The sequence below is a fragment of the Alternaria arborescens genome (genome assembly GCF_004154835.1).
Source record: "Alternaria arborescens strain FERA 675 chromosome Unknown contig_3, whole genome shotgun sequence".
Taxonomy (NCBI): Eukaryota; Fungi; Ascomycota; class Dothideomycetes; order Pleosporales; family Pleosporaceae; genus Alternaria; species Alternaria arborescens.
The window spans coordinates 13426-37698 of NW_021167858.1; the positions used below are offsets into that span (position 1 = coordinate 13426).

At 51.2% G+C, this 24273-nt stretch overlaps 13 protein-coding genes across 13 annotated transcripts; 6 read left to right on the forward strand and 7 right to left on the reverse strand.

The window, feature by feature from the left end:
• Positions 1 to 1001: 1001 nt before the first annotated feature.
• AA0111_g1442 (hypothetical protein) lies at positions 1002 to 1305 on the forward strand (the record flags this gene model as incomplete). The annotated part of the gene is made up of 2 exons (XM_028647102.1): positions 1002 to 1059; positions 1106 to 1305. 2 exons carry the CDS (start codon positions 1002 to 1004, stop codon positions 1303 to 1305), a joined length of 258 nt encoding a protein of 85 aa, XP_028510686.1.
• A 232-nt stretch (positions 1306 to 1537) lies between these two features.
• On the reverse strand, positions 1538 to 2013 carry AA0111_g1443 (hypothetical protein; the record flags this gene model as incomplete). The annotated part of the gene is made up of 2 exons (XM_028647103.1): positions 1538 to 1771; positions 1831 to 2013. The coding sequence occupies 2 exons, from the start codon at positions 2011 to 2013 to the stop codon at positions 1538 to 1540; spliced, it is 417 nt and encodes a 138-aa protein (XP_028510702.1).
• A 230-nt stretch (positions 2014 to 2243) lies between these two features.
• On the forward strand, positions 2244 to 3594 carry AA0111_g1444 (hypothetical protein; the record flags this gene model as incomplete). The annotated part of the gene is made up of 2 exons (XM_028647104.1): positions 2244 to 2329; positions 2391 to 3594. The coding sequence occupies 2 exons, from the start codon at positions 2244 to 2246 to the stop codon at positions 3592 to 3594; spliced, it is 1290 nt and encodes a 429-aa protein (XP_028510704.1).
• Positions 3595 to 3899: 305 nt separating this feature from the next.
• Positions 3900 to 5847, reverse strand: AA0111_g1445 (hypothetical protein; the record flags this gene model as incomplete). Its single annotated transcript, XM_028647105.1, has 2 exons — positions 3900 to 5155; positions 5208 to 5847. 2 exons carry the CDS (start codon positions 5845 to 5847, stop codon positions 3900 to 3902), a joined length of 1896 nt encoding a protein of 631 aa, XP_028510703.1.
• A 500-nt stretch (positions 5848 to 6347) lies between these two features.
• AA0111_g1446 (hypothetical protein) lies at positions 6348 to 6461 on the reverse strand (the record flags this gene model as incomplete). The annotated part of the gene is made up of 1 exon (XM_028647106.1): positions 6348 to 6461. One exon carries the CDS (start codon positions 6459 to 6461, stop codon positions 6348 to 6350), a length of 114 nt encoding a protein of 37 aa, XP_028510688.1.
• Positions 6462 to 6746: 285 nt separating this feature from the next.
• Positions 6747 to 7262, forward strand: AA0111_g1447 (hypothetical protein; the record flags this gene model as incomplete). Its single annotated transcript, XM_028647107.1, has 3 exons — positions 6747 to 6945; positions 7014 to 7085; positions 7135 to 7262. The coding sequence occupies 3 exons, from the start codon at positions 6747 to 6749 to the stop codon at positions 7260 to 7262; spliced, it is 399 nt and encodes a 132-aa protein (XP_028510687.1).
• Positions 7263 to 8431: 1169 nt separating this feature from the next.
• Positions 8432 to 9080, forward strand: AA0111_g1448 (hypothetical protein; the record flags this gene model as incomplete). The annotated part of the gene is made up of 2 exons (XM_028647108.1): positions 8432 to 8521; positions 8661 to 9080. The coding sequence occupies 2 exons, from the start codon at positions 8432 to 8434 to the stop codon at positions 9078 to 9080; spliced, it is 510 nt and encodes a 169-aa protein (XP_028510706.1).
• Positions 9081 to 9570: 490 nt separating this feature from the next.
• AA0111_g1449 (hypothetical protein) lies at positions 9571 to 10824 on the reverse strand (the record flags this gene model as incomplete). The annotated part of the gene is made up of 3 exons (XM_028647109.1): positions 9571 to 10160; positions 10213 to 10425; positions 10473 to 10824. The coding sequence occupies 3 exons, from the start codon at positions 10822 to 10824 to the stop codon at positions 9571 to 9573; spliced, it is 1155 nt and encodes a 384-aa protein (XP_028510705.1).
• A 1491-nt stretch (positions 10825 to 12315) lies between these two features.
• Positions 12316 to 12942, reverse strand: AA0111_g1450 (hypothetical protein; the record flags this gene model as incomplete). The annotated part of the gene is made up of 1 exon (XM_028647111.1): positions 12316 to 12942. One exon carries the CDS (start codon positions 12940 to 12942, stop codon positions 12316 to 12318), a length of 627 nt encoding a protein of 208 aa, XP_028510727.1.
• A 1282-nt stretch (positions 12943 to 14224) lies between these two features.
• On the forward strand, positions 14225 to 15886 carry AA0111_g1451 (hypothetical protein; the record flags this gene model as incomplete). Its single annotated transcript, XM_028647112.1, has 1 exon — positions 14225 to 15886. One exon carries the CDS (start codon positions 14225 to 14227, stop codon positions 15884 to 15886), a length of 1662 nt encoding a protein of 553 aa, XP_028510728.1.
• Positions 15887 to 16104: 218 nt separating this feature from the next.
• On the reverse strand, positions 16105 to 17190 carry AA0111_g1452 (hypothetical protein; the record flags this gene model as incomplete). The annotated part of the gene is made up of 1 exon (XM_028647113.1): positions 16105 to 17190. The coding sequence occupies one exon, from the start codon at positions 17188 to 17190 to the stop codon at positions 16105 to 16107; it is 1086 nt and encodes a 361-aa protein (XP_028510725.1).
• Positions 17191 to 17877: 687 nt separating this feature from the next.
• On the forward strand, positions 17878 to 18438 carry AA0111_g1453 (hypothetical protein; the record flags this gene model as incomplete). Its single annotated transcript, XM_028647114.1, has 3 exons — positions 17878 to 18099; positions 18154 to 18316; positions 18365 to 18438. The coding sequence occupies 3 exons, from the start codon at positions 17878 to 17880 to the stop codon at positions 18436 to 18438; spliced, it is 459 nt and encodes a 152-aa protein (XP_028510726.1).
• A 2058-nt stretch (positions 18439 to 20496) lies between these two features.
• On the reverse strand, positions 20497 to 22600 carry AA0111_g1454 (Laccase; the record flags this gene model as incomplete). Its single annotated transcript, XM_028647115.1, has 5 exons — positions 20497 to 20916; positions 20969 to 21402; positions 21541 to 21940; positions 21994 to 22194; positions 22244 to 22600. The coding sequence occupies 5 exons, from the start codon at positions 22598 to 22600 to the stop codon at positions 20497 to 20499; spliced, it is 1812 nt and encodes a 603-aa protein (XP_028510645.1).
• Positions 22601 to 24273: the final 1673 nt, after the last annotated feature.

A 24273-nucleotide genomic window follows, 5' to 3' on the forward strand; every position in this document is an offset into this window, starting at 1 on the left:
AGTCGGTTCTTGTCGGTGTGCAGCGAGTGTCAGCTTGAACGCACAGATGCTGGTCAGAGCGTCGGCATGACGAACATGATGACGGACACAGAAAAGCAATATTGCGCCTGAAAAGATATACGGCTACAGGTTATAGGTTCGTTTGCAATGCCGATGAAAATACGAGACGCCAAAGGAGGTGCTGATCGCGATTGTTGAGCGGTCAAGACCTGAGATGACTGCATGCCAAACTGGACGCGAATATCGTGCTCGCGCTGACGCCAGATCACATGCGCGCGTCAATGACGTCAACCATACTTTGCAGTCAGATCACCTCATTGGTGAGGTTGTGTAGTATGCCGCAGGGAAATACTGGAGAGTTTGAACTAAAACACTTGGATGCACTTGCCGTGCCTATGTGATGGTATCTCTGGGCGCTAATCGGGAACCTGCATGCTAGATCTCAGATCGATCGCTCATTAAGTGGGGCGTCTACGATCCAGGAGACATGGCATTTACTATTGCCCATGATGCGGATGGCGGTACCTGAAACTTCTCCATGTTATGATCCACATGACGGTCACCCACAATGACGACTCGTCTTGAGTTATCACTGATTCAGGGGAGTACCTGGAAGGCCCCCTACACGATGACCTCGTCAATCAACACAAACGGCTAGCGACATCCACATTGTGCCTGGAGCCCAGACCTTCCTGTCTGCGCGGCAGCGGCTAGCACAGTGGATGTGAAAAGTGCTCCAATCTCAGGTACAAGTGAACTGAGCAGGCACCCGATCATTGACGTAGCAAACTTCAGGGGACTGAAATCGATCGTGCGATACATTGCATCACACCTTCACGAGACAGGGAAATGACGCTACTTTGAGGGAACCTGACGTGTATAAGAACACCGGGGTTCATCTGCTACATACTCACTATCAAATCCAGCTATTTACTATTCTGACAACCCTCACAACTCTTCCAACCATCACTACAATCTTTCCAACACCATCACACATCACCATGTCTGCCAACCCAGGAAACGTTGTTGGAGGCCACAAGGCAAACCTCAACAACCCAAGTAAATTGCCTACGTCCCGCTGGCCTTCAACACTGACATTTTCCAGACACATCCGACGAATCCAAGCAGCACTCCAAGGAGGTCCTTCAGGAGATCGAGAACGGTGGTGATGCGAGCGCCGTATCTTCTTCCAGTGGAGACAAGAACCCCAACAACGTTGCTGGTGGTCTTAAGGCTACGCTGAACAACCCCAACACCTCCGACGAGGCAAAGCAGAGCGCAAAGGAGAGGCTTGGTCAGCAGTAAGCCGCTGTTGCATTCGAATAATGCTTCGATGCCTGTAAGTGGATTGAAGAGCAGTGAGACATCCAAGCGGAATGCGCGGATACGGTCGTGTAGCGTTATGGACGAATGATACCATCAACAAACATATTCCACCCTTGCATCCTGTGACGTTAGACCATAGCACATTATAATAGTCCCGACTCCACCATGCAAAAGTTATGTCTTTAACTCGCTCGAAGCATGCTTGTTATGCCTACTCTTTCTCCGACTTCAGCAAGCCCATGACAACCTCAACCACCCTCCGGAACGCTTCCATCTCTTCTTCGACGGTTCCACCCATGCCTGCACTGGCAAAACTGGATGAGTTTCCGACATATACGGGCTTTCCCGTCTTACGCGCGAGCACTTTGGATAGACGAGTCGTGAAATCTAGAGTGCCGCCGTGAGTGAAGAGCGGCGTACTAAGTGCTTCAGCAGGTTTGGCCATCTGCGCACGTCGTCAGCTCATGTACTTGCAAGATGGATGTTATTAAATATGATATTTACGTTAGGCATGGCGTATACGAAGGAACCAAGGGGTGCAGAAGTCGCAGACTCAGCTGCAGCAGTCGTGAGGAAGAGCAACAAGTTTGGGCCGTTGTCCGTGAGCTGGAGATGTATATTTGTATGTGGTGCCTTTGGGAGAGGGAATGAGACTTCAGTGAGCGCGTGCGTTGTGATGCCGTCCATGATTGCAGTAGCCATTGTCGCGTGTTGAAGGCAAGCGTGAAGAGTCAAGTCGCGATGTTAATGGAGGACCGAGGCAGGTGGGGCAATAACTGCGAACCTCACCCTGAAGCCTGTCACGAGACAGTAGCGACCCAAAGGACTTAGCGAACACAAACAACAATTGCAACAGTCAGCAAAGCCACAGACCACTTACGAAACTCAAGGCATCATCAACCTTTTCTGCATGAAAGATGAAAGCAGCATCGCGAGAACCCTATGACCCTACCACAGACCCTGAGGAACAAAATCTCATCCTCTCAGTTTTAGACTCTTTTCGGTATGCTCACACGTGCCTCACCAAGATGACACCGGAAGACAAGTGGCTGACATCCCCGCAGCTCCTACCGCCGCCTTGCTCACTACAATGGGACACACCTGCGCCGCCAAGCCTTCTATTCCCTCCCACAATCGCATTGGACACTGCTATCCCGCCCGCCCTTCTCTATCCTGTCTACGCTCTCTCAAATAGACGACCTGATTGACAGCAATGCCGAGCTAGCAGAAGCTATTTTCGTAGCAGGTTTCAAAGCCTTCCTAGCCCCCACTCTAGACAGTGATTGGGTGGCTTCAATTGTGCCAGAGGAATATGCATGCGACGAACACAAGGTCTTCGACACTATCATGGATGAGCTTGGAGCAAAGACGAGTCAGGGTGATGTGGTTAAGGCACGGAGTTGTGTAAACCAGTTTTGGAGGGAGTGGAGTCAAGCAGGGCATGCGGAGAGGGTCAAATGCTTCGATCCCGTTGTAGCGGCAGTAGAAGAAGAATTTGCATCAAGAAGCAGTACCACCCCAGATTTGGATCGCGCAAGTCTTAAAGTTCTGGTTCCTGGGGTTGGGCTGGGACGTCTGGTCTTCGATATCTGCCGTGCAGGCTTCAGTGTCGAGGGAAATGAGATTTCCTACCATATGCTCATGGCAAGCGCGTTGGTCTTGAATGACACAAAAAGTACTGGACAGTTCAAGATTGCTCCCTGGGCACTGAACAGCTCAAACCACGTCTCTCGGGAAGACCAGCTGAGAACCGTCAGAGTACCGGACATACATCCAGCGACAGAATTAGCAAAAGCAGCGGCCTCAAGAGTTCCAGCCGGTGAACGAATGAGCATATCAACAGGCGATTTTTGCGTTGTCTACGGTCGGCACGACTATACAGATGAATTCGATGCAGTAGCGACTGTCTTCTTCATCGACACTGCGCCGAATATTATTCGCTATATCGAAGCTGTTCGTAACTGCTTAAAACCTGGAGGCTTATGGATTAATCTTGGTCCACTATTGTGGCATCCACCACCACGGAGAGTGAACGACGAAGGTAAACTGGCCGAGGATGGAGAAACGAGAGCCAATGTGGACGCAGGGATTGGTGATCCGGGTTCGGTAGAACTCACACATGACGAAGTAATTGCATTAGTTGAGCATTTTGGGTTTGTAATGGAGAGACAAGAGCATGGTACTATCGAGACGGGATACATCTCCAACACCCGGAGTATGCTGCAAAATACATACCGCCCTTCGTTCTGGATAGCGAGGAAGAAATAAGAAGATACCCACATCTACTGATGGCGGCTACACTGAGATCTTCTTTCACACATGCTCTCTAATCCATTATCAAGACTCTTTGATACGATGCATGCACAAGATAGCTCTGATGGTAATAAGATTGAAGGTTTATGGTTCGTGATGAAGAGCAGATTGATATATAAAGAAAGAAACATCCTGCTTCCCAAGCCTCGAAATCAGAACGAGAGCGAATATGGTATCATGCAACAAATGTACAAAGAAATGGAACCCTGATATCGGCCCTCACAAGACTCCAGCTGTCAGTGTTTGTGTTGTAATATGGTTCAAGCAACCATGGTCTGATTGGGGTAGTCAGGTCCTTTGCCTTCGGACCCACCCAGTCGAGCGTTCGCATGTGCAAGGCTAGATTGTGCAGCTTCTTGGAGCTGGGTTTCGACGTTTCGTTCCCGCTCCCGCTCATGTGGGGTGTTACGGCCTGATGGTACCCGTGCATCGTGTGAGCCATCGCGCTGTGGTGGAGGTGGCTGTGTATGTTGATCTGAAGGTTGGTGGTGGGCTTGCTGATGCTGAGGTGTGTGCTGACCGTTGCTGTGTGAGATATGCGATGGTGTTGGCACATGATGTGAAGGACTCATCATCGCACCAGGACTTCCCGTACTTGCGCGATCACCACTCTCATGATCGCTAGTCTCACTCTGACCATTGCTGGTAGTACCGGGCGGGTAGGTGTATCCACCGCGTAACTCACCCTCTTTGACTTCTTTCCATGAGCACTTTGCATGCTTCTTCGTGCACCCCACACATGCCGTGAGGTTCTTCAGGCAATCCATGTGTAACCTCCGACAGCGATCACACGGTGGAATTATGCGTTCACCCTTGGCTAGACCTTCCATCCTGTGTACCATTTCAACCTTGAAAGGGCCTCCGTCATCCTTCTCTGGTTGTTGACTGGCGCGTTGACTCGAGGCGGGAAGGAGATTGGAGGGAGTGTTCGGTATCGGTACAGGCGAGTTCATCATGGAGTGCAGCTCAGACTCATTGAGGGGTTGAGGTGGCCTTGTAATATGTTGCAGCGGAGCCTGAGGGCCATCGGCGGGCTTCGGGACAGCCCTAGTTGGAATTGTTGCAGGAGTAGATGGGTGAGAGACTGCATGGCTGCCCATGGACGGTCTCCGTGCATCGGCAGTGCTATTTGGTGGCTGCGAGGATGAACTCCGACCATTTGTTGTATGAAACTTGGCTAGGAGTTCATGACGGGTGGACGACGAAGTACCGTGACCGCGGCTATGACTGTGGCCGTGCCCGTGACCATTGGCTTCACGATGCTGACGCGCATTGACTGCGACGAAGCCACCACTACCACCAGGTGATGTCTGCGAGGCTTGGGTATGAGCTTGAGCGTGTCCCTGGCTGTATCCCAAGTTCGGGGCGCTCGAGCTGCCGCCATTCATGAGTGCGACGTTGGAGGGGCTAGTAGGGCGAGGAATGGGAGGAGCGGGACTTGCGGTTGCTCTTCGATCGAGGATGGCCTGCTTACGACCCTTAAGCCTGTGATTGAGCTGCCGAGTGCGAGCAGCGACTGTCGAAGGTTAGCGAATTAGATGCTAGTTATGGTGCTTGGTCAGACTCACCCTGATCGGCCAGTGAGCATATCTGGCTCAAGTTCTTCTCTAGAATCTCCATGGTGCCCAGCTCTTTCTCCTCATCTTCTATGATGGGTTGCGGAGGAATCATCTTCTGCGGAATGCCCGATGATATCAATACGAAGTCCTCTTCTGAGATCTGGACTCGACACTGCTTGGTGTAGAACTGGCAGACGCGTACCCCTTCGCTCATCTGGTCCAGCTGGAACTGCTCCGGCTTGTTGCGCGCAAACTCGACCACGTCCAGCCAGGTCACCGTCGTCCCGTCTTTTCCATGGCTCTTGAGTACTCGTGGGGGGCCGTCGAACAGCCTTTCGAATCGCTTGATCAAGATGGGTCCCAGCGGTCTTGCGCCCAGGTTGCAGGCCATGCTCTCGTGGCGGTCCAGCACGCCCTGGTAGTCGCTGAGGACGGAGAGTATGTTGGGCAGGGTGTCATCGTTGGTAATCAGCGGCAGGTCCTTTTCGAGGTGTCTGGCGAGGTAGTTGATCTGGAGGTGGTTGTGGGTCTTAGCGGCTTTGGGGACGGGCGCGGGCGAAGCCAGGTGCATCTCATGAGAAGGACTGCGTTTGCGCTTGAGGTCGCTGGGCAGAGACGGCGCATGGTGCTGTGTCGCATGCGAGGGCATGGTGCGCTCAGCCGCAGCGTGCGATTCCGGGTTGGCCATACCTTGGCCTGGAGGGATGCCGGGTTGGTGATTACTACGAGGGCGGAATGAACGGATGGCAAGATTCGAGGGTGGAGCGGAGGACGCTAGGCTCGAACAACTCAGCACAAGCACACTACAGGGCGCTCGCGTCTAGTCGCGAAGGCCCGAATTTACAGGACAAGATACATAACGCACGAGGGAATGGTTGGGAGAGTTGCAAAGGCGAGGGTGGAAAGCCAAACGGCTGCTCGGTGGCTCAAGAGCCCCGAACGGAAAGCAGAGGGGCGGACAAGGAAGCACCCATCGTACCGGAAATAAGAAAGAGCTTTCCAAGAGCGGCCCTCCCAGCCAATCACTGGTGGTGTACAGCTAAAAGCGGCCCAGGCGTTTTGAGGTGCAATAAATGCGCATCGCGGGCGATTCAGGTTCTGCCGACTTTCCGACAGACAGCCACACCACGGCCACGGGCGACGCTGAAACTAGCCCGGCTGTGGCAGAAGTGTGTGAGGTGCTTCATGGTACCGTATTGGAGGCCAGGACGGTGGCAGCGACCCTGGGCTGGCGTCGTCGTCGTCGTCGTTGTCTGGCGGCATGACGAAAAATGCCGCAGGACGCGTGGGCCTGGGTGAATCTAGCTGCTAAGAACCAAGCGCCACAGCACGGCGGAGGTCTGGAAGCAATGGCGGAAATCATCTTTCCACCCCTGCGACGCCTCCTGCCAGACAAGCTGCACGTGACCGGGATGTGGGGTGGCCGCCCTGGAGGAAGGAGCCTTTCCCGGAACGGCACAGACCACCAAGTCTTACTGGCCGCCCGAGCTGCACCTCACCATACGCTCCAACATCCAAATCGCCTCTCTTTCTCTCCACGCTAATACCATGTCTGAGCGAGGCGCATTCCGGGGCCGCGGTGGAGGTCGAGGAGGCGACCGCGGCGGAAGGGGCGGTGGCCGTGGTGGCGGTGCACAGGCTGGAGGTGCTGGGGGACAGACGGAGCGCCCCAAGAAGGAGAACATTCTTGACCTGAGCAAGTACATGGACAAGCAGATCACAGTCAAGTTCAGCGGAGGACGAGAAGGTACGCATCTTGGCGGGGTCCAGGAAATGATGTATTGCGAAGGCGCACTAGAATCTAACTTGTTGCAGTCATTGGCACACTCAAAGGCTACGACCAACTCATGAACCTCGTCCTAGATGAGGTCAAGGAAGCATTGACTGGTATGTGCCCCTCCGCTGTCTCCACGCGAATACATCTGACCCTGTGTAGACGAGGACGGCAACATCCGGTATCGCAAGCTCGGCCTCATTGTCGCACGCGGCACCCTCCTAGTCGTCATCTCGCCCGTGGACGGAAGCGAAGAGATCCCGAACCCCTTCATACAGGAAGAGGAATGATTCAGAGACTAGCAAGAGGCATCCAGCCCTTCCTTAAGCCTACGGCGCAGAAACAACCGGCAGGACAGCGGCAAGGATCGGGGACGTTGCATGGGAACGAGACCTTATACGATACCCACGAGGCATATCCAAGATACAGACACGGCACAAAATTTCTATGGAGAGAAATACAGCGTCTGAGGGCCTTCGCGCTCTTGATACCATCACAGACAGCAATATGAAACACTTACGAGAGTTAGGGTACTATCTTAATTCGCTGTCTTTGCTCTGCTTCGTCCTATGGTACGAGCATAACACTCACAGGATGACACTATGATCACGTTCATTGCAAAGATGAAATACACTTTTGCTCAACGACATCTGATACTAATCACTCCTCACACGAGGTGTTCCATTAGGGGACATTGCTGGTCCTTGACCAGATGAGAACGCTGCTATTGCTAGATTGTGAGGACTGCCTAGCTAAGTCTTAGGCAGCTCCTTTAGGGAAGCTGATTCCAGTAGGTCACCAGTATGCCTCAACATGTACAAACGTAGGACTGATTATGGGCCTTCCAAAAGAGCCATGGCGTGAAGGACGATGTTCATACTCACATAGAACAGTCGCGTCTATGTAAGATTAGGCTGTTGCGAGTCACGACAATCATATCTACTGTATCCCTACGTAATCGCCGAAGGCTAGCGTTTTCTCTGTGTTTGTGAAACATCAAGGACTTGAATGACTGTAGGACTTTTCAACGATGTTCCTTTTTGATGGATGTAAACGTCATGTCGTAATACATGGGGAGAAGCAACAGTCAAAGGGTCGGAAATATCGGAACGGCATTCCGATCCTTTCACATATAGCACCTGACAGCACCTAGTCTTCACCATCGGCGATCACGAGCAAGACTCTGCTCAGATGCAACGCTACGGAGTTCATAATAGACGTCAGGTACCCGCTCAGTTCGGTATAGTCTTACACCGTGGATGGTTGATCTAGTGGGCATTGGCATGACATCAGCTCGACGTCAAATGGTGACGCTATCATATGGAACTATAGAAGGCCCCAAATTGGAACATTCTTATTTGAAGCAAAAGACTTCAGCTCAAGTACTCCAGCAATTCGACAGCATATTGTTCAATCACTTCAAATCACTGCCTTCACACATCAAGCACATCTTGCAAATATGAGCCAGAACCAGAACCCCGATGCCGTCAGCGATGGACGCGAGTTTGCTGGACACGTCAAGCCCAGTGAGCCCCTTATGAGTGGTGGTGTAAGTGCAATTTGTTGCTCTTCCTGAATCCATCCAGAGAAGAACCTACTCCAGCCTCTCCGAGATCAAATACAAAACGACGTCTAACACTGCTCGTTCTCATTGTTTGATATGATTGGACTTAACTGATGTGCCTCAGCATCAACCCGGAAAACTAGTTGGTAACGATGCCGTCCCCGAGTTTCACGCACAAACACTTCCCGCCGGCACCGCCCCAGCTTCTAAGACCTTCCAACCCAACCCCGACCTCAACAACCAAAAGATGTACCATCAAGCCTCCGATACTCTCCAAGGCGCCACCTCAGGTGATGTTCACACCGGTCTCGGCCACCCAGGTCAAGGTCAGACTTCGCAAGAGCTTCACGATGGATCGAGGAAGGGTCAAGGCCTGACTGGTCTAGCTGGCAACGTCAAAGACCAGCAAACTGGTGGTTCTATCGAGACACTGAAGGATGACCCTACACACGCTGCTCAGAGGAATCTCGACGACGTGCCTACCGGTCAGAGGGGTAACACTGGTGGAGCTCCTGCCCAGGAGCGAGAGCCTTCATCAGCATAGATAATTTCTTCATAGAAGACTGTTGTATGACGATATGAGCTGCAGTACGACACGATTGGTGAGCTCTGTTTACCTACAAAGACCGCGATCTGAATAGTTGCTTAAAGCACTGTATGTGGGAGTAATGAATTAATCAAATTAATCAATGTTTATAGTTCATGTAGGCAGAGATTTACCGTGATAGAGTGCTTGCGTGGTGACTGTGAGTAGAGTTTGGCGGGTCAACGTCCTCGATCACATGGGAGGATGATAAGGTCATCCCTAAAGCAAGTCAGAGCTTTGCTAGAGCCTAACGGCTTTGTTATTGCAGCCCAAGTATGCAATAGTAAGGCCAATTTGTTGGTGTGACGTATTATTGGTTAATGCTTCGGTGGACATCACACGAAAATCATGGTATAGATATTAGAGAATCTCACGTCTTCAGTATGAAGAAGAAGAATCCAAGTTGAGTGTCTTTATGTATTCTTGTGATGCTGCACAAAACCTTCCATTATCTTCTTCCTTGAGGACCCGACAGGATACAACCATCAGCACACTCTGGGTCCGTGCTGTTGTAAGCAATCTGTCCAGCACTGCCGCCAGGCTCGATGCTAGGGTCGCGTGGGCTCTGGAACATACGTCCAGTCTCTGGCGAGAGTAGTGTTTCGATGATATCACCAAACGGGTTCCGGATGTGAGCAATAGGCTGGCCTTTGGTGACTGGCTCGTCGACAGCTACAAGCCTCTCGACGAATCCTCCATATTGTGACCATGTATCATGGAAAGTAGTGATCATGTATGTGTTGCTCAGGTCGGGCTCCACGGTTTCGTTGGTAGGTGTGATCTTGAGGTCGACCATGACGCGGTTCACATAATCGACTACACGGTCGATCAGGCTGTTGTTCCAAACCTTTGCCTGGCCCATCTCCACAGTGAGTGAAGGAACACCATAATCGACGAAAGTTGTCTCGATGGATCCTGGCTCACCAGGATCAATCTTGAGAGTATCGGGTTGGAGGAGCTTGGCCAGACGCTCCACATAGGGTAGGCGGAAGTCAGAATAGCACCACAGCGAAGTCTCTCCGCCAGAACTGGGGGTATCTGCACTAGAATTAGCTCTATGTTGCTGAGGTTGGATGCAGGGAGAGCTTACGGAGATCAATGCCAACATCCACATTGGATGTGTTTGCCCAGATCTGATTCCATATGTTGTAAGCTAGAATTTGAGGGCCACTACCTCCTTCCGTGGCTGCGGTACCAGGAAAGATGCGGTTAACGTTTGTAAGCGATCCTGAAGCGCCTGAGGTGAAGTAGTTTCGCTGGTTCAAGTAGATGCCCATCGGATTCACAGTGGGAATACCAATGACTACCTCAAAGTCAGCAGCAATCTTCGCAGAGATTTATAGAGCGTACCTGTGCCATTGAGTGTCGCGACTTGGTCTTGAAGCTGCTCGAAGATGCGTTGCACCACGCGAACCGGGTTTAGCTCGTCCCCATGAATGGAAGCTGACAGTGACAGTTTTTTGCCCGTTTCCAAACTTTCTGGTGTTCCACGTGCAACCATAATTGGTATGTGGACAGGGTGACCGCCATTAAGCTCACCAGCTCGCATGTAGTATTTCGAGACAGTCTGCGGAGGTACATCAGCGAGGTCAAGGCCGCTGATGACCGGGACACCATTCACGACATCGCCGGTGAAGTTCACAGCAGACACGCTGCCGGTGAGGACCGCGGTAGCGGCGGCTATAGTGGGAATGAGCTGCATTGCCGTGTTAGCTGGCTGGGACCCGAAAAGCTGTGTTCACTCACCAGCTCTGCTTTATAGTCCTGACATGTCGCGATAAGAGTCCAGCCATCCCAATTCTGTAGTCAAGCTAGCTCACGTTCTTTGCGCAAAGAGGAAGGTCAACATGGGTTTTGTCCACACAAGTGACGATGCCCAGGAATGACTGCATGCCAATGCTCGGCGCCTTACCAAGGCCGAACCCAAGTTTATGGATCGCGGTATTATCTATCGTCGGAATTTGGCCGTTCCCCTGGCGATCAGCATGCCATTGAGAAAGATTCCATAGGTATAACAAGATGGTGTGATGGCCTTCAAAGTATCGAGGCATCCGTAGACTTCAAGCTGCTGTTGTCGGATGCTAGCTCATGCGAGTCATGCACAGCCGATATCGATAAGCGTATTTGTAGATGTTGATACATCATAGCCACATCGAGCTTCCTCAAGCTTGTCATTAATCTCGGCGCGTCGGATTCTTTGTGGCATAGCTGTCGCGGCTATACAGTTCGCGGCTAGGGCGATTGTCAGCAATCGGGGTTGATTTTCACACCAAATATCTTGGGCAAGGAGATTCGAGCCCTGGCACTACGGCAATGTGGTATTACGAGGAGTATCAAATCTGAGGCCATCTGCGGCGAGCTCAGCCCCTGGTGTATAACATAACCTCTGTTGTAGCTTTCGTCATCTAGTCAACCCGTGTTCCACGTCCCTGTAAAACTCGTTCTCATCACGTTTCTTTTCCCGTCATCTCACCCTTACTGCAGTTCTTGTCACTCCACGTGTGACCACTACGCGTGTCGCGTTTCTTCCTGGTTCCCATATAGCCATGTGATCCATAACGGTTAGAGCTAAGAGATTACAGCGCTCGAGCTCCTTGTCTGTTGTAGGCTCTCTGGATTTCCTCGAAAGCAAAAAAAAAGTAGTAAATGGAAGAGATAGCATGGCTGATGGTTCAATGTTTTGGGCGGGGACATGGAAGAAGGTTTGCTGGGAATGAGACAATAGAAGCATAGTACTCGATAGATGCAGTTTCTGGTGGGTGCAAGTTGAAAGATTATCAGCTAGAAGCCAACATCGAAGTAAAGTATTGTTGTGAAGTGAGCTGTGAGTACTTGCAGGGACGCTGGAAGATACTAGTCCTGAGCGAACTGAGCGAATTGAGCTGTGGTGAGACGGGTGTAGCACCCGGCAGCCTTGATTACGTTCCGCTATGCACTGGAGTCTCGGAGCAGCACGTAAGTGTAAGCATAGATTCCTTGCTTGCTGGACCACCTGCCGCCCATATAGCCGAGCATACTGTCCTTGGTTTTGTGCCAGCGAAGGTTAGAAGACTGAGTTCGTTCAAGAACGCTATCGACTCTGTAGTTGATTGCACGTCTGCTCTACCATTCGTCCGTCAACAACCTTGTTTATCTCCACAATCGTCTCTCCTCAAGTTCTAGCGCTGTTCCCAGCCCTCATTCTCTCCAACTCCTATCCCAAGTCATCCTCCTCAGTCTGACGCACAAGAGAATAGATGAGTATACCAATGGCCATGCTCAGTACCACTCCGATCAACATCAAGCCCCAGAACTTGAGCCACCTCAACCGATCTGTATCGTGAAGGCTTACCTCTTGGCCGAATGCACCCAATTCGATATCAGCATCGCCAAAATTGTGTTCATGAGACACGGTCTCATCGGCATGAGCAGCGTGTGTCGGGTGTGCAGATGGATTGACCAGTTGCTGTAAGAATGATCGCTTAGATAAAGGGCGAGGCGGGAGCTCAGACGGGAAGGCTGACGAGACTTGCTCAGGCGACGGGCGGTGGAACTGCGTGTCACTGAGCGCTAGCGGGATGGAAGAGTCACGAGTAGTCCAGGCTTTACTCGCATCGGTATGGTAGGAGCCGAGCAGCTCTGGTCCTGTGATCTCAAGCCGGGGCCCAAGGAGCTGCAGCTTTGTGCTTCCGGACAGGGTTGCGTAGACAGAGCTCGCTACTGTTTGAGCATCCGTCTTGTTGAAGTTTTCAGGGTTGAACGTGGTCGTTCCACATGTCGTGCTGCTCTCCAGCCTGATCATGTTGGCTGCTGGGGTTACGGTGACCTCTGGTTGAGCCATCGTGTCTGGTAGCTGCTCCGTACATTTTCTGGTTATCCTTTTTTGAATGCCTTGATCCGGGTTGACTTCGATGGGTCTATTTTCGTGGAGCGTGATACCCATAGCAGCAATATTGGTTATGCGTTCACCACCGTCTGTTTGAGACTCTTGTAGATCTATGGAAAACAGTAAGGAACTAAATTGGAGACGAACTGCTGTTTGTTTTGGTGGTCCACCACGGAAGCAGTTAGAAGGGTAAAGAAGCCCTAGCGTGTGAGACGCCTTCACCTTGGTTTCTTGTTCCTCCATTCACTTGTACCTGAGAGCCTATATGAAGGCTACCCAGATCGTTTCCCATATATCCTTCCTGGTTCAAGAAGATTTTGAACCTCGTTCACGGCAAATCATGAACTGGCGCTACCAATTTAATAAGTCCATACCTATGTGGTAGGTATGGTAGTTGTTTACTTGCCGGGGAAGCGAAAGAAAGCGTTTCACCTCGTTTGAAGGTACTTTAACCAACCCCCTGCTGTGCTTCTGACGATCTGTGCGCAATCTGAGTACAGTCAAAGCCAACCAACCGATGTGGGAGGCGCTACGAGGGTGGGTCAGTGGATGAGTATCTGTGATAGATGTCATCTTAATCCCTCGTTGAAGATGCAACAACAGTGAAAGCATCTGGAAAGTATTGCGAGTCTAGTTTTGGGGCATTGTGTATCGTGCTGTACTCTGGGACTTGGATGTCTAAGTTGAAATGGGAGTCTTGAGTGAGATAGGAGCCGGATACAATCACGTCTTTGACTTGCCACTAGTCCGTTCATACAGTATGAAAATAGAAGGAACCCCGAGACACAATACATGGATGTTCTGTGTATGAAGCTTGTATATCTCGTAGCTGCGCGCATCGGTGCTTCCTAGGTTGGGCGTACGTGGGTCAACTTCTGATGTCGCCATTTGTACAGTGGTGCTTCTGGCCTTCGAATACCAAAGAGGGGAGAACTCCGTATATATGAGCTGATAGATGTTGATGTTGGTATTACTGATGGACAGAGGGGTTGTGTTGCCGAGCCCCTCCAGTGATGCACACTCGGAGGCTATTGTGCCCCACATGATTCTTGCCCCGCACAATGCTTGTGATAGCACCACATCGAGGTTGTAAATACCAAGCCTACTTAGAAAGCTATTTGGGCAACAACGATTACAACATAAAAGCTATAGGTGGTTGCGTCGTCAGTCTTCACCTTCCAGGCGGTCAAGTCATCCTATAAGCCGCACACCAAAACACCTCCTTTCCCAGATACTCATGAACGATACATTCGATTACATCGTGGTGGGCGGAGGTACTGCTGGCGTGGTGATCGCATCGCGACTTAAGGAATACCTTCCTGGTGCGCGCATCGCGTTACTAGAAGCAGGAGCAAACGCAGTGGACCACTCCATTGTCAATGATGTCAGTGACCCATTGGATTGGACGACACACTTTCAGGAAGGTCTGATGGTCGACTACCCAACGACGCCGCAAGAGTATCTTGATGATAGAAGGATACCCAACCCGGCTGGACGCCTACTATCCGGGTCGAGCGGCGTCAACGTTGGCATGTGGATGCGTGCATCTACTGCTGACTTAGACGTGCTTGCAGAAAGAGCAGGTAACGAGAGATTCAAGTATGAAAATCTACTCAGATACTATAGGCGTATAGAGACTCATTTTGATACGACTGCGGACAAAAGTCGGTACGGGTTCGATGGACCAATCCACACAGTTGGAGGCCGAAAGTACCCGCTCAGGAGTGTACTCCAAAAGAGTGCCGAAATTCTAGGTCACAAGTACAATCCAACAAAGGGTGATCCAGTTGGTCTAGGAGATATCACCCAGTGCTGGCTTGCCACTTCCGAAACAACAGCGACGCGACAGCACAGTGCTAAAGTATACAATCTCGATGGTGTCGAAGTCTTTTGCGACACCCCGGTAGCTCGTGTTCTTCTTGACGAATTGAAGCGTGCTATAGCGATCGAGTTGATTTCTGGTCGCCGAATGATGGCAAGCAAGGAAATCATCATCTCTTGTGGCGCTCACAAAACACCGCAGCTCCTGATGCTGTCTGGTATCGGCCCTACGGACCAGCTTATGCAACACGGGATATCTCAGAAAGTAGAATCGCCCGCGGTTGGCCGGAACCTCACTGACCACAACGTTGTCACACAATACTACAAACTGAAAGATCCCTCGAAAGGTCTCGCCCGTCCTTTCGACGGTACTATGAAACCTGAATATGGTCAGGGTCTTCCGTTTGATTTCGCACTTTTTGCGAATCTCCCAGCAGCAGAAATAGAGACACATCTAAGAGAAGACGGTTTCAATCCTGATGGCTTGAGAGAGAAGGCCTTGCTACTAAGGCCATATCGGAGCCACTATCTCAGTGTAGCGTGGTACTACCCACTTCTTGCCCATGCCACCGCATTTCCGACAGTTCAAACAGATGGTGCTCATATTTCTTTATGCGCTTTCCACATGCTTCCTCTGTCACGCGGTACCGTGACGCTTCGATCTGCCGATCCGAGGGACAACCCAGTCTGCAATCCACGTTATCTGTCCACAAAGACAGATCGCTTCATCCTTAGACGGGCTATACGTGAAAACCTTCGCCTTGTGGAAACAGAGCCACTTGCCTTGGAGATTGAGGGCGAGGTGCCACCTGCAGATCCGAGGTTCCCAGTGCTGACAGCTGCGAGCAGCGACGAGGAGATTGATGCAAGAATCAGAGCTTTTGCAGTAACCATAGCTCATCCGATGGGAACTTGCGCTCTAGGAACAGTGCTGGATGATAAGTTTAGGGTCAAGGGGATGAAGGGGCTAAGGGTTTGCGATGCTAGTGTGTTTCCGGAGCCGATTGCTGCGATGCCGAGCTGTACGATATACGTGTTGGCGGAGCTGTGTGCTGACCTCATTGCGAAGGAGATCTAAGACATATCATGATTCTCTCCAAACTCTTCGTCTCATATAATTGGCCTCGAGAAGGATGGAAAAGATGTCGTTGAGGAGAACGCATATGGGCAAAGAGCTACGGCTGGGAAAGATCGATACATATTAATTTCATTGTTCACGATTACCAAAAGAACCCCACGATGGCACATCGAATTCCATTGTATCCATAACTACCTGCAGTGGTGACAACCACGGATCTATTCAATATCCACCTTGCGGATCTCAACGAAACCAGAGTCCAGCTTTGGTACCTCAACCCTCAAGACACCGTCCTCAAGCTTTGCTGTGATACTATCGGTATCGACGTTTGCTGGGTTCGCCCTCGTCCCAAGACGAATTTTTCTCTCGAAGGCTCCAACCTTGCGCTCATTCATAGCAAGTGCCTTCAAGAACTCCTCATCACCAGGGCGGTATATGACACCGGCAATGCTTAGCTCACTCTTCTCTGCATCCCAATTCACACCAACGTCTTCCTTTTTGGCACCAGGAAGCGAGACGTGAACAACATAGGCGGACTCAGTGTCGAAAATGTCGGCGTCGGGTGTATGGTCATCGGACTCGTTGGCTTTGGTAGTGTTGGTAGCGTTGGAAGGGTGGGTGTCAGTGAATTGGTTAAAAAACTGTGCGGCAAATGCAGAGGGGTCAAAGGAGTTCCAGGGGTTATCAGCAGCACCAGAGGGTGCGCCAACCATGCACTGCCTGCTTAGAAAAGGCACTCCGCGCGACCAGGGACCCCAGTCTCCGCGATGGCCGCCGTGATGCGGTCCGTGGCGAGGTGAGCTACCATAAGGATGGTGAGCATGATGAGGTCCGGAGCCACCTGGGCCACCAGGACCGCAGCGTCCTCGACGTCCTCCGCCGCAGCGACCTTGAGAACGGCCACCGTGGTGAGCTTCATGGACTGACCTAGAGGCACCTGAAGGACCTTCGCCATTATCATTCTCGGTGTTTATCCTAGCATCCTTCTCGGCTTCCGGCTGGTCTGTACCGTCCTGATTTTGGGCACCGGTGGCTCTCTCGTGATGGTGCTCATGATGTCCATGAGGGGGTCCCCCTCGATGAGGCATGCCCCAGCCGCCACCGAAAAAAGGAACACCTGATCTGAACGGAGCAAAAGGATCTTGGGGGCCTTGAGGGGGTACCTCGTGGTCGTTGTTGGTCTCGTCGTTACGGTTCTGGGTATACATAGGGTGTTGCGGGCCTTGTTGAGAGTCTTGCTGCTCGAGGCTAGCGATAAAGTCCCAGAAGGGAGCGGAGTTGTTCATGTACGTAACGGATGGCATTGTAATAGGCCAAGTTGTGTGGTGGTGATGGAGGGATGTAATGTTTCAATGCAAGAACCTACCTTTTCGGGCGTCTTATACAAAGCAAACGACTCCAGGCATCAAGTCGCACGTGCAAGCGTACGTATATGCAACCCTCCTCAGCTTACTCGCCACGCAGCCTTGTTGGTGACCGAGCGTGCGCTTTGCAGCCAGAAACCAATAGCTCGCCATTCTGTGACTCTTGGAGAAGTTAGTGGAAGCTACCAGAAGAGAGCGTGGATGGCAGGCTTCCAGGGCGCGCCTCTAGAGCATCGACTAGGCGGGTGGTGAGCAGGCAAACGGGTGTTGCGCGTCCAGACGGTCGGGCAGATCGGGGCGTGTGTTCCTCCGTTGTGGCGATGGCTGTGGCGGCGTGAGAAGGATTGGCTGCAGACATAACCTGAGGGGTGTGCCTTCATTTCTCCACATGGGCCAAGAAGACCAATGGGCGCGTTGCCTGCCTACTTCTTGGAGGGTTGTAGAGGAGGGGTAGCTGCAGCTGCGAGTGTTGCAGCTTCGCTATGACGTGACTAGTCTGCAACAAAAGTGTGTGCCCCACCAAACTTCTCTTCCGCCCCGACCACATTCACCACCAATTTCCATTCAATCGACCAGATCTCTCCCAGAGCCAATCAACACACTCTCAATCGTACCACTCGAGTCAACATGTCCGGAAGCATCCCCACGTCCACGTCGGTCAGCGAGTCAGCTGTCATCGACGCGTCTTTCAGCGATGTCTGGCACCTGATCAAGCTCCAGGACTTCAGCAAGTTCTGGTCCAAGCTCGAGAAGAGCGAATTCGTCAAGGGAACCTCAGACGAGACGGACATCGTCAAGTGGACCTTCAAGGACGGCGCCGAGCTCGAGGTCAAGCAAGAGGAGCACTCCGTACGTGACGCAGGCGCATGAGCAAACCCTGCAGATACTGACTGAGATGCATAGTCAATCGACCACTTCATCACATACTCGGTCATTACCTCCAAGCCTGAGCTCTCTTACTCTTCCGTCGTCTCAACTATCCGCGTATACCCCGTCACTTCCGGCACCCACGAGAACAAGACGTTCATCACATGGTCTGGCAACTTCAGCAGTGATGCCGATGCTAGTACGTGAACAAAACACTCCTACCATGCAACACATCTAACACAAGTAGGCGTGATCCAGGATGCCAAGTTCAAGCGCCGCGAAGCCCTTGCCGACCTCGCCAAAGTTGTCTCCAAGAAATAGGTTTCGGGCAATGGAGGCCTGACTTTTTCAGAGGTTGAGAAATTCATGCAGTAAAAGACACGTTATGGTGGCTCGCATTGTGCAATTGGTTCGCAATGACGATGATGATGATGATCTGAGGATCATGCAGGCAATGGACCCGAGTTCTGTAGTTTAGCATAGCAATACCGATCAAGATACAATGTTCAAGAATCCTCCCAGCTCTCTCCAGATATCTATTACCTTTTCCATGACGGTACAAAGCCCTCCGTATCGGTTGTGTTCAAAACCCCTGATTCATAGGGCTTCGCATGACCAAGGGAGTGCTCAGCCACTCTGCCTGCATCCAAGCGAATCCTTCGACTCGCGAATCGCCTATTTATGGCATCGCTCTGAATTGGTATGACTACTAGAGCATCTTTCATCAGCACCCTGATAGCTACGTGTTGACACCATAACCACAAAAACCTTTCTCCGACATATACTTTGCCTTGGAAAGAATCTGCGCCGCACTACCTACCATCGCCGAACAGTTGTTTGTCGCGGATACATAACCATGGATGGCGCAGGAATTGGAGCTAATTCGTTCAGCAAAGCAGAATGTGTAGTCATTCGTAATTCTTATAATTTATTGCACGCTAACTTGTAGCAGTAGAGAAACAAGTAAGGCTTGAAGAACAGAGAAAAGCTCATGAGAAGACTGACCGAATCAAACATGAGGAAGAGCCGAAGGAGGGCGAGGACGGAAGAAAGAAGGGAAGGGTAAACCGGTGGATTAATTATGCGTTGTCGAGTCTTGCCGGCTAGGGGTCGACATTATGAGACCACTATCAAATATTTGCTCGTAAGAGGGAGGTGTGTTCGAATCTAAAAAAAAAAACTCTCCTGGTCAGATTCAAATGTCATCGTCATGCTATCGAATCACACTCATATTGTATATAGCGTTCGAGTCTAAGAATTGAGCTACTAGGAAGGACAGGCAGAACAGATACAGCGCTGCTTGTACTTCTGTGCCACACAAATATCACAAAGCGACTTGTTGTCTATCAACAACGATAAGAGTACACGAGACTCAGTTGGAAGCTAACATACAAGAATAAGTTGCTCCATAAGCGTTGGTCGATCGTAGCTGTCGTGTGATGGGGCGACATAACTTTGGTGCCGTTGCATGGACAGCTCAACCTCAAAGTCAGTGGACTTTTCCCATGATCGATAAAAAGATTAGATGCAGCTCGGATTGCAGAAGCTTTGCCCTCGAAGACTTCCAGCCGTCAACACTAAAACACGTCCCTACCACAAGACGCAAGGGGAAAGAGATGACATCACAAGATCTAGCCTCGTGTGCCATAGACGCAGGATACAATAGCTCTGACCCAATCGAAAAACGAAAGATTCGGGGAAAGAAGGGTTAAGCGCAATCCTCCTCCAGCCTTCCTTCCGAGGAGGTTGATCAAAACAACTCCAACCCCAGCCCCATTTAGTAACAAAGACTAGCAGTGCCGCCGACTGCCGCTATCGCACTTAGCCCCCCTTTTTCCTCTTTCTTTTCCCACCGACGATGTTCCAGCATGCGACTAATCTAACTAATTCTGCCCGTTTTGATTGCCTACCATTCTACCGTGGGTTGCATTCTGCATGATGCGCTGGGGGCCGAGGCTGTACCAAGGAAAAGCAACGGGTAGCGGAGAGAACGTCGACATCATCCGCGCCATTGCTCCGAGAAACCGAACGCCGATTGACGGATGCTGATCGCCAAAGGAGGTTAGGGATTGCGATCAGGGTCAACTGGTGATGCCCAGGTACGGAACCGCTTTCTCGCTGCAGGGTTACGCTGTTGAATCAAGTTCATGGCTGTGAGTATATATCGTTGAAGATATCATTGCATCTAATATGTTGTTCATTTCATAATTATCGTTACTACCACGGGTTAAATGCTCACTGCTAAGCACAGCATATGGATGGAACCGTAATATGACGCCATCTTGCCCACGCATTCATGGCAAACAGCCATGAAAAAAAAAGAAGAAGAAGAAGTGATATAGCTGAATCGAAGAGGAGAGTGATTAGTTCCCAGGCTGCCTATAGCCCAGAGTCTCCCGGGAAGAGTATGCCATTGGGATGGAATATTCTGTGGTACGTTTGCCAGTTCTTGCACGTCCTCTTCATTTCGGCAAATCCATCCTTGGCCTTAATCTCAGACGAGCGCTCAAGAAATTGTACACCAAGACCAGCCGCCACGTGGAAGGGGATATGGCAGTGCATCAGCCATGCTCCTGGGTTGTCAGACTCGAAGGCAAGGACGAGGTAACCTCTGGCAGGGAGATTGGCTGTGTCTCGACGAATGGGATTATTGGTCTTGAGCCGGGAAATGTCACCATTCCAAACGGCATTCTCTTGCTGGTCCAAAACGTAGAAGTCGTGCCCGTGAAGATGGATGGGATGGGGTAGTGGTGGAGCAGTGTTGTTGGTGGTGTCTTGTTGAATGACCCAGTATTGCCACTAAAGATACTGTCAGCTGCGAAAACTTCTGGTTTCAATGCTGTAGACTCACCTTGTGGTTCTCATCGATTTCAAACACGTGCCGATTATTTCCGTACGTGACGTTACGATCCAACACATCTTGTAATGTGGGTCGATCGAGGTCGATCGCCATCGGATTACCATTTACGAGCCACTGTACCAATCCCTGGCTCTGTGTTACATCGCTAGTGTAGTTGTCGTTGAAACCGAAAGTCAATGATTCGGGCATCTCTTGGGGAACAGTCGTCTTGGCATACGGGACGATATTTTGTTCGTCATAACAGCCCACTGGTAGAACCCTAGCAGTCGAATTAGGCTCCCCAGTTGGTCCGCCAGCATACCGGAAAATACTCTTGATATTCGCCGCATTTGCGTTGGGACCGTCGCATCTACCACCAGTACCTACACGCCACCAGTAGTTGCCAATAGGCTCGGTTGCGTTGATGATGATCTCATAACGTTGACCTAGTGATCATGTTAGTGAAACGTTCTTCAACAATAATTATCGTGGCTGCGTTCTCGTGGGTGGGGGCGCGTCGCACAGGCGCATGTTGTGAGAACCGCAACGGGCGGGTGGATAGAAGATGACCCGGCTCAACTTACCGACTGAGAGGATGAGGTTGTCAGTCCAGAAAGGCTCAATTGGTGTGAAATCGGCGGAGATGACCTGGAAAGAGTGGCCATCGAGGCCGACATGCAGGTAGTTGTTGATACCAGTGTTGACGAGTCGCAACAGATGCGTTTTCCCGGGAGTAAGGATCGTCTCTGCATATTTTCCTCCTGCGGCAGACGTCATCGTGCCGTTGATGAGAACGTTGTCTGCAACTGGAGGGCCGTTGGCATGAACAGCGGCGGCATTCACTGTGAATGTGGTCGCGTGAAACCAGTCTGTCATCGGCAGCACACCAAGATCAATGTCATAGTTCGCTGTTGCTGGTCCCCGTATAATCATGGGACCCACGAGACCATCGCCGTACTGTACGGAATAGTGCGAGTGATACCACTGTGGCTGTCAGATATATTCCGATCATAGGTTGCGCCACTGGAGAAACTCACCGTGGTGCCGTACTGTGTCGCCTTGAACTTGTAGACCTTGGAGTCACCGGGTGCAATTGGACATTCAGTGATACCATTGACTCCATCTTGCTCATTTGACCCGAGTTGTCTTAGACCGTGCCAATGCAAACCAGTGCCGTTAGTTTGGAGGTCGTTGGTCACGGTTATCTCGAGATCATCGCCCCAGTCTGCCAGGATGGTCTATAACATGTGAGTAGGGGAGCAAACAAGTTGTGGTCGATGCGCTTACAGGTCCAGGTGTTTGGCCATTGATCAACAAGATTGGTCTCTCAAAACCGTCCGGGGCTCCTGTGCCATTCGTGATGGTCAAATGATACTTGACTGTCTTTCCAGTATTTGGCCAGTGAAGATCCATGTCCGTGTCGATGTCGAAGTCGCCGTTCCAGCATCCTCGCGATGTTGGCCCATGATTACAGTTCGTTTTGTACCCGTCTCGTTTTTGGTGGCCACTCCATAGACCGGTTTCTTTCCATGGAACCTCAGGAACTCTGGGTGTGAGGTACTCCACAGAAGGTACAGTCAATGAAGCGACGAATGGCAGGAGAAGCCCCAAGGCGGTGGCTACTTTGAACATTGAGGCAACCATTATGGATTAAGCAGGGAGGAACGAAAGAACTTAAATGTAAACGACAGCTGCCAAAGCCTGAACGCACAGGGTCAAACGGTGCAAGCAGGCTCAGACTAACTAACGTACAACGGAAAGCGAAAGGCTTGCTGGTCGGATAGACAAAGGATGGGACGAGTGATTATATCTTCAGCATGGCAACTTTGCCCTGCTGCTCTAGTGGGCCGAGGGATAGCCCCGAAAGGCTACCAACGCCAGCAGTGGAGAGTTCCCACCACTAGCTAGTGGTATGATCATTCCATGTAGAGTGTCGCCGCGAGAGTATCCAAGATCGTCCTGAGTACGGCCTACGGCACATGAACGGTAAGGACGCTGGCTTAGTATGGGCGCCTTGCCCAGAGCTGTGAGCGTAAGATACGGCTGCATATCAGCCCTAAGTGCATGAACGGAGATTTCTAAGTGGTCACTTTTGTCGCAAATGTCGGCATCGCTCGTGTTGCACGACTGAATGCAGCTAGACCTACCGAACCTCGGCGGAAGACATTGACTGAAGAGGACGAGCTAGGCACTCGGCAGAGATGCCGCAAGTGCTGAGGCGTACAAGGGGGTTGTAGCTTCAGCAGGCTGTGATGCTGCACCAAGCGGTGATGTGCCTTGGGTCGCGCAGAAAGTGGGGCATGTGAGGCATAGCTTGACATGTAGATACATGGAGGAGATGCCGCTATGGGTAGTCTGCAGAGCCGTCGCCTAGGCTGACCGTGGAGTCGAGAGCCGCCTCTGGGGCTCGTAAAGCTTGATAGTGGTCAAGCGAGACGAAGAAGGATCAGAGAAGCGCAAGCGAGTCAACATCTGGGGACGATCTGTGCTATTTCCTACAAACGCTAGCTCCGCTAAGGTTAGCGTGTCATGCTGTGTCGGACATTTGTGAGGGGGGCCGGACCTCCTCGTCCGACCACAACATCACTAGATCACGATATTGACCACTGAGAGCGCGTCCTGAGAAAAGGATGTGTGGATTACACTTGAATTTGCGCTGCGACTCGGCTACAATCGCCACTTCTCGAGCGTGCCGTGTCGCTTTCATGACGTTCAGGACCAAAGTCAGACTATTGATATGCACCAGAGCTGCATTGACCGTCTTGGGCAGCCACAGGCGCTGCGATGGTATCCGCGAGGCCCTCATATCTCGAATGATATCTCAATGCTCCAGTGTTGCCACCCTGATGACACGACTGAAGCGGATACATCTTCTCATACTTGCTTCTAGGCGAAGAGGGCAATGCCGGATCAACGTTGTGGCTATTTATCCTCCGTACTTGCAATACTTCGGAACAGTCAAAGTATTCCCGCTAGCAGCTGAAAACAAGTGAATTAGATGTACGCTAGGCTGCTACACATGGGTTTGACAGAAAGCGAACTTCCAACGGCCTTGTGTCAGATTTGGTGCAGTTTCTTCCATATCGGTGGCCACAATACTGACAGCGAAGAGCGCCACAATATTGAAGGAGCAATGCGCGTCTGCTTACCTGCATCTTGCAGAAAATCCTTCGCGCAGCTCAGAACATCTTGTCCCATTTTTCTCAGGTGAGAAGTCAGCCTTATGGCCTTGTTCACCGTAGTATCAGCCATAGCACACTAAGTGCTTATTCATGCGTATTGGTCTCTGGGCGCGCTTCTTGGAGGCGTCTACTTCA